Source organism: Habropoda laboriosa, unplaced genomic scaffold (genome assembly GCF_001263275.1).
Source record: "Habropoda laboriosa isolate 0110345459 unplaced genomic scaffold, ASM126327v1 scaffold14, whole genome shotgun sequence".
In the NCBI taxonomy this organism is placed as follows: domain Eukaryota; kingdom Metazoa; phylum Arthropoda; class Insecta; order Hymenoptera; family Apidae; genus Habropoda; species Habropoda laboriosa.
Window position 1 is genome coordinate 1,422,353 of NW_017100137.1, and position 8,635 is coordinate 1,430,987.

Here is an 8,635-nt window from a genome sequence, read left to right on the forward strand (position 1 = left end):
AATTTAAAATAGTACGGTAAACGATTACATGTATACAAATAATTCTGATTTTCTCTTGCAACGCGAATTAACCCCCCTCCCCCTCGTGGTTCTCATTCGTCTGAACACTTGCAGCAAAATAGTATGCAAAATATATAACGTTTCGTCTGTACACAGATTTCCACGGAAATCGAACTACTATATTTTTAAAAGAAAAACGTACGCATGCATGTTTCGTGTAATTCTTTTCTTCTTTTTCTTCTTCTTTCCAATAGTTATAAGCGAACGTTCTCGCGAAATGAACCCAGTAAAGATATTAAGAATTAAGAAGCTAAGGCGAACGCTTCTTGTTTCCTTTTTGCTCTTGCTCACATAGCGTTGCATTTTGTAGAATAAATAGAAATGAATAAATACTTGAGCACATTCTATATAAAAAAAAAAAGAGAGAAAAAAAAGAAAAAACGTATCCGCATGCTCCTTGGTGCGCATTTGACGCGACGGAAGTGTCACAATATACCGTCTAATTTCCGAAAGTAAATATTACAGGCGCAAAACGATCATCGTTTCTCCACAGCCACTATTTTTTTTTTTAATTACATAATGATTAATTTAAAAAGCATAAGCATTATTTTTATCATCCATCCGATTATCAAGATTTCGATCAATTTCAAACATTTAAACCAATCTTCTATATCATACAATTCTTTAATTTAACATCACTCTCTAAACACAGTCGTTTAGTTTCTTTTTCTTCTTCTTCTTCTTCCTCGTCTTCTTTTGCTGAACTTCTTCAATTGCAACAAGGTACCAGAACGTTAGTATGAATTCTCTCATACTCTGCGGTCAAGCAATGTAAAAATCGTGTGAACATTATTTTTTTTTTATCTTTTTAAATTACGAATCAAATCTTTCTCGTCTGTCAATGAAATCTGTTCATAATACTACATATATATTTAAAGTAATTCCTGAAAGAAATCTCTTAACAAATAATCGTAACACGAAGAATTATAAATTGTTTCATTTCCCGGAGCTTTATAATTCGACCGACAAAATTTAGAATCTGTAAACATTAAATGCTCGCATCGGAAAATTTCGTCGTGTGCGTCACGCACGCTCTTTCTGCTATTCGAATAACGAAAAGAAAATAATTATTCACATCTGAAGCTGCCTCGTGTCGCATTATACTTCCCATAAGTACTTCTCTGAAGCATTCGAGGTACCATGCACAATCGCAACAAGTTGAGCAACGGCATTTTCAACACCTTTCTCTCCCCCTTTTTCCAATCTCAGTCGGCTCACTCTTTGGAAGAGTATAAACATTCGAAAATTCAAAAAACACGAAGGAACGCAAGTGAAGTTTTAAAAAATAGGAAATCCTCCTTCGATGTCGGGAATAGCATGACGGACAGAGTTCTCTCATCTAAAATCATCCTCTCCCTGTTCAGGTCTGCCATCTTAACGTGACCACTACTATATCTCCTATCGAATCAGTGCACGAGATCCTGTACATGCGTGTATTGTTGAGTAGCAGTGAAACGTGGACTCGTGTCGTTTGTACACCGATCTGTCGTAATCTCTGTAACTCCATGCTTTGATACACCTGGCGGTAGCCATTTCTCAAACTAGTTTCACTTTCTTTTGATTCTGTCAGACGGTCGAGTGCGTGGTCGAGGAAGGTTGTGTACTGGAAGCCGTCGTCGATTGCGGCGTCGATGTTGCCGGTGAGCTGACGACCACGACAGGCTTCACCAGGGTGGTTGTATTTATATACTGAGCGTTCACGATCGGCATCTGTGCCACGGACTTGAGGATCGGCGTGGTGATCATTTTCCCCGCGAGGCTCGACGGAGCCAGGATATGAGCAGTCACTTGATTCCCTTGCGAGACGACGGTCATCGGCGTCAGTCCGGACAGGGGCGTGTGTGGACCAACGATGTGAGCTATACCCTCTGTGGACGGAGCGTTCTGCATCACTGTCGAGCCTGGTTTACCTGTTGTAGTTTGAAGCGACACTCCTGCGTGGCTCAGCGTTAATCCTACAACCCATAGGAGTATTGCACCGTAAGATATATTATGTTCTTTGAATGAATGAAATAATGTTGTAACAATGTTGAACGTAATTCTAACACTTTGCACTCCAAGTGTGTGGTCTTCTGAATTTCACCGTTTAGTTAGTTGGTTTTTCCATAAATAAAAATCTAATACTTAGTGTTTGTGTTATGTAAGTTAATAAATCGAAGTGTTAAATAAAATTTGAAGTGCAAGGAGTTATAATTAACTTTGTCAGTCATTTTCAAAGTGACTCGCACATGAAAGAAATACGAGTTACTCTGCTCAATGATTAGTTTTTATCTTGCACCAATTTATTACAAAATCACAACAGTGCAATTTTGACCTTGAGTGTATGATGCATTTCGATTACTTGTAAAGAGGCAATATAGGAGTCATAGTTGAACTCAAGACGGAAGTTGTATTTATACAAATGAATGATTAAGCAATAACTTGCGAGAAAGGTATTCCCGTGTTGTCCCTCTGGTGGCAAGTGTAAGAGGTACGGCCATGAACGATTTGTCAAGCGCGGGACAGGAGGCAGAGAAAAAATGGTAGATCAATTCAATGTAAAGCATTACCATTTGCTGGGAGTATGTTCAATTCAGCGCCACCGGGAAGTCTAGTCAGCTCCGATCCATTTCCGCCTACCAGCGTCACACCGCCGACCATTTTATGTGTGGTTTGCGCATCTCCCGCTCTTATCCTTGTTTGAGCGTCTGAAACACAATTTAAAATTGCTACATTGTATCCAGCAGTTGCAGAATCAAATCAGTGCTATTCATGAATGAAGTTCATTTATACAATTGCACCCTTCCACATCCTTTTACTATTTAAACCACGCAATTCTCTCAGAGAACAATATTCACTACATATTTGTAATTTTACTAAAATTACAAAACTCTATGGATTTTAGATATACTTTTAAATCAATAGATATGCTAAAAACAAGTTGCATTTTTAAGAATGTTTATCTTAACTTCCGCTTCAATTTATAAGAATATAGACTATCAAATACAAATCATGTACATTATTGCAACCTTCCCATCTGACACAATATAAATTAGCGAGTAGCTAACGCTAACTTTTGTAGTCGTTAAAAATTCGTAAAGTAATTGTAAGAGGTTAATTTGAACACCGGACAATAATTGCAATGACCTGTTCATAGGTGAAATTTGCTGTACAATTATGCTTCTTCTGTACATTTTTATTACTGACACAAAACGACAACTATAATCGCTATTTATTTTCTACAAGATTTAACTGCAGTAACGTTCCTAACCCTACTAAAAACGATGAAGACAAAATAGGGAAAGCTCTATACTCCATAAAGTATAATTCGAGCAGCACTGGGTAAACAACAATAACAAAAACGTATCGGTGTTCTTTCATAATAAAACAACATTGACAAACATAAAAAAAGATTGTTCCAAGTTACTCACTCGACACATTCAGTGCAGGAGAATGCGCGGCGAGAACTAACGGCCTTCCCTCGTTTGCCGAGTGCACGAATGTAACTGGCCTGACGTCATTGGCGGACGACTGCACGGCTAGGGCCAACGGCCTGTCGTTGTTGGACAGATTAGAATGCACGAACGTTACTCTGTTGTCGTTGGCCGTGGACGAGTGAACGACCAGCGCTACGGGCCTTGGCTCACTTCCAGTGTTCGATTGCACGGCGATCAGCGGCCTCGATTGATCCGAAGAGTTTTGCACGGCCAACGTAAGCGGTCTGGACTCGTTGTTGCCGGCGGTGTGAGTGACCAGAAGCTGCCTCGTGTCACCAGGTATCACCCTGAGACTCGGCCCGATGTGCTGCAGCGTCGGCACGATCGTCGCCAAGCCTTGACTCGTGTTCAACATTTGAGCACTGATCGGCAGGTGCAGCTGGTGCGACTGTTGTACTATACCCGTTGGCGATGTGTTAACTTTCTCCTAGAATGAAAATATACGTTATTTCGAATGAAATGGACTTTGCGAGTACATACTCTTAAATTTAAGATAAATACTGTGATATAAAATTGATTTTATACGGACGAGAAATGTTCTTTTTTTTTCTTTTAGACATTGTTGCAGAAAAAATGTATTTGTGTAAAAAAGTACGAAGATACATTTTTTTTACACTTGTATAGTAATATGTAATTTTTCCTACGTTAAAAAAGAAATTGTTCATCACCTTTTTACCTGTTTGCTCATAGTTCTCATAAACAGTATTATTGCAGATGGTGATGATTTATTCTTGCACCGTTTCACACACAACGCTAAACGCACGTTGTGCCCAAACGGGCCAGCGGTGCTTATAAAATCATTATATATACCGAGCCTATCTATGAGAGAAAGAAAACCGCTCAGTCAGAAATTTTACAGAACCGAGATTCGAACTCGGGACTTTCGGATTATCGGCCACACGCTTAACCGATTGAGCTAATCTAACCGTCCATAAAAAACTTTTTCTCGTCGTCTTATAATGAAAAAGATGCCACTTCTGTTAAAATCTGAGAGTTTCAATGTACCTGTGCTGGAGTAGGAATACTAGGTGCGGGCGTTCCAGGACTCGAACTCGCAGGTGGACTTTCCCTGGAACTTGGCGCAAGGTTCATTCCCTGTGTCTGACATACAACAGCCGCGGTGGCGACTTGATTATGAATATTGGAAGTCGTGCTGGTCGTTTGAAGCGTTTGCGGTGAACTGGCCGTGGCTGCGCTGCTCAGGCTGCTGGTGCTGCTGTACCTCGTGCCACCCCTAGCGAGCCCAGTTACGTCGACCTCCATGTTTTCTGAAACTTTAGTAGAAAGAAGATGGTTAGATAAAAATTTGATCGAAATTATTATTGATTTTTTTTATTTTATATCGTTAATTTTATGTTTTATACGCTTTAATGATAATGCAATCGATTCGTAGGTTACATATAAATAACCTAAAATTCTTCGGAGTATTTATTAAAAATAGGAATATTTTTAAGCAGTTTAAATGTATTATTAAAGAATGTTTATGTCATTTAAAATTTATTAGAAAATTGTTCAAGGTGAAATAGCTTAAAAAATCTAAATATAAATATAATGATAAAACTTGCCACTTCTTGTAGCCGCCACGTCGGCAGCTGAATTTTGTTCCGGTAAAAGAGTATTAAAATCAATGTGATCCCATGTAGCCGCGAGTTCCTTCTTCAGAGCTAATAATTTTTGTTGAGCAGCGATTTTTTCCCTGGCAAGCCTTTCCATTTCATGCTCGTACTCTCGTTCCTTCCTTCTCAACGACTGTAACAAAATTCTCACGATTAAAAAGGATGAACGAATCGATAATGCAGAAGTCTCGTAATGTTCGTAATTTTCTACAGATCTAGTCTAGAATATTGGCGAGGCTCGATTTTCATTCGGAGCTCAGAAAAATGAATTAGTCTTCGATTGAAGGGGTATAAAATGGCAAAATGCTCTCGAGATTATATAAGCACGTGTTTCAGACAGATTCTGATTATTCACAAACGAGAAAGCGCAAATATGTTCTAACTGATAACAAGATATATTTATTTACTCGAAACTGCTACGGCCTCGTAGAGACAGATTATGTATACGCACTTATCGTGTACAAAATCACTTTTGTTTATCAAATTTGCACACTGGAGTACGAACAGATCGTGTTTCACTGTTTCAGATTTGTCTTTATTATTGAAAAAATATGCGTGTAAAATAATAACATATTTCATTAATTCCTAATCCAACCTAACCTAACCAAACTACGCTAAATTGAGTAAATAAAGCGTGTACATTTTATTCGAAATATTTAGAGGTTAGGAAGAATGAAATGAATATTAAATATTAAAATAATATTAAAAACTATTCGAAAATTGTCCTTCTGATAATTATACGTAATTTACTTTATTTCGTAATTAAACTTCATGAGAATTAGACCTTTCCAAAGAATGGATACGCACGCGAGGAAAGCGAGAGAAAGCCCATAGAAACGTTCTCGCTTCGCTTTCGAGAATACCTTAGCGCAAACGACAGATGATACTCCTGCAGATTCAGAGAATACCTCTCCCTCGAAATACGATAAGCCCTACATTTGACGTCACCACGAACATGCGTGAAGATATGTGCACGTGACAACCAGCACATGCTTCGCGAGAAGTCAAAAAGAATGAAAATATGCAAGGACGAAATTCTTTGCAGCGTGCAAATTCGAATCTTATCACGCGCAGCTCGCGCGTGTTCGTACTTGCTCGGTTCACGTCACAGGTGGTGAAAAAAGTCACGCAACACAAAATTCCAGCCACGATAAGGAAATTGACTGAAGAACCAACGCTGCGCGTAATACGGTTTCCAGGAGTCGATCTAGTGTTATGATCTAAGTTCATTCTCCTAGCAAACGCAAATTTAGATTGCTGTGAAAGTACAGGAAATAGGAGTTTTAAACTTCGAAGATTGTGAACGTTCTTTCTTTATACGGGAAACAGTAGAAAATGTATAATTGAGAAATTGAAAATTGTAAAATTAGTACATTGGTGTTTGAAAATTGACATTTCACAATATTAAGCTGTACACCAATATTTTCTTAAATTAATTTGCAGGTTAGAAACGTAGTATGAACGTATATATTCGCTCGCAGCTACTTTTGCACTAGAGGGACAACGCTAAAATCAATTTTAACGCTTCGCTAATGCGAAACGAACGCAAAGGGGAGACAAATGCGAAAATATGCGAAAATAATTTACACGCGTGCACGTGTGACGCTAGAAATCTCGAAAATGTCTTTCCCTCAAAACGTGATAAACGTTCGACTCCGCATTAGCAAAAACGTTTCGCGTAGGAACGCACGTGACAGCGAGTGGCACAGCGCTACCGGCGCGAACTGATATAGGTACACGTGGTGGAATCGTCAAGTGGGGGGAGAGAAAGGAGAGTAGACGCGGTCGAGTTTAAAGAGGAACGCAGGCAGAAAACAGATGACTGGGATCGCCAACGTACACACAGACATAACCAGGCGGGGAACGAGACGGAACTCGTGGCCCGAGAAAAAGAGCAAATAAGAAACGCAAAGGAACGAAAGAAATAGAATCGCGGGCAAAGAGGATGGAACAAGATAGAGAAACACAACACGAGCGATAAGGAGAGGTGAGCGAGAGAGAAAGGAGGGGAATGTATGTATATTGCGAAAAAGACAGAGAGATACGGAACAGAAATAGACAGACGCGCGTACAGAAGGAGAGACAAGGCAGAAGAGGTGAGGGGGAAGGAGCACGAAGGCCGTTGCATGAATAGGCGCACGCGCGGTTTATAAGCACGTGGGTAAACCGCCTCCAACAGGATTCGCGCACACAATATCGTGTTTAGGATATACGCAAACAGCATTTTCGTTTTCTTTCTACATCTTCTCTATCTTGCACGTCGTACGTGCCGTGGAAATCGTGTACGTACTTTATTAGACTTTACCGAACTCACATGCATGCGAGACTAGCGGATTTTTTGCGAACTAACGAGAACAGAGCAAGTTAAACGTGCCCGAGGCGTCATCATACCTGCAGTGGATTATCGGTTTCCTTTCATTCGTATCTTCGATGTTACTCCGTTCCTGGAATATCTACCTTCGTCGAGTACCCTTTTACGCGATATTTATTAGATGTGCGCCGGCTCCGTTAAGGGAACGCCTCGTTATCGTGCCACTTAACGTCTAATAATTACATTACACTTCAGTCTCTGCCCGTGGCCGCTTATCGGTGAAGCTCTCACTCGCGGGGAAAGTCGGAGCGAGCAAAAGCTTCGGTTAAACGTTTCCACGGAACCTGTAGTTTTCATTGTAGCATTGAAGTCGCGAACAGACAAAATAACGATTCGCACCTGCGACAGCCACACCAATCTCCGAAATAATACCCTAGCTTACCCAACGATCTTGAAAGTTTGGCAACTATTCGCGAAGTTATTATTGCGTCGGTAATGGTGCGATATATTTTTGTGCCGCGAAATTTCACGCAGAATTTCAGATTTTTCTCAACTGCGAGACGACCATAAAGCATAATTATACTAAAAATTCAAAATTATTCTCGAAAAACAACTTATCGTTGATGCATTTTGAAATGCAAAATGTATCTGTTTAACATAAATTATGATACTATTTTTATGAATAGAGCGCTGAGGTATAATTTAAAACATGCAAAAATATAAAATGACTTTTATTTATAAGATACAAAGCAGGAAGATTGCAAATTGGTCTTAACCAACAACGCTGGCGCGTTTCGAGAAACGTAGTCGATCGGTCATTGGAAATCCAAGACCGATAATCTCGCGTAATTACGCGCAAGCGTGACGTTACTGTAAGTCGACGTGCAATTTCGACACGTTGTCTGTGCGAAGCGTTGCCTCGCACTTAGTTAGACGTCGCCAACAATGGCGCCGAACGATAAAAGTTCGGATAGCAGCGTGTGCCGTACGTGCCATGCGGTGTGACACCAATGGCCGCACAGTCACGTGGAACCAAATAGGCACAGCGTCTACGCGGAGGAGCGCCGTGTACGCATACGCGCGGATTGCACAGAAGTGGAAAAAAGATGTGAGACGCGCAAGCCAGACGAAGAAAACGAACACGTCATGTGATAGTGGGGGGGGGGGGGGGG

General features: G+C 40.3%; 1 protein-coding gene across 2 annotated transcripts in view; it reads right to left on the reverse strand.

The window, feature by feature from the left end:
* Positions 1-983: 983 nt before the first annotated feature.
* The window catches only part of LOC108579541 (max-binding protein MNT-like), a 51,668-nt gene continuing 44,016 nt past the window's right edge, over positions 984-8,635 (reverse strand). For both annotated transcript variants that reach the window (XM_017943114.1, XM_017943107.1), the window contains 5 exons: positions 5,102-5,285; positions 4,542-4,810; positions 3,471-3,963; positions 2,610-2,747; positions 984-2,015 (listed from right to left, as the gene is read on the reverse strand). In XM_017943114.1, the coding sequence (XP_017798603.1) occupies positions 1,627-2,015; positions 2,610-2,747; positions 3,471-3,963; positions 4,542-4,810; positions 5,102-5,285 (1,473 nt within the window). In that variant the 3' untranslated portion in view covers positions 984-1,626. The remainder of the gene's footprint in view (positions 2,016-2,609; positions 2,748-3,470; positions 3,964-4,541; positions 4,811-5,101; positions 5,286-8,635) is intronic.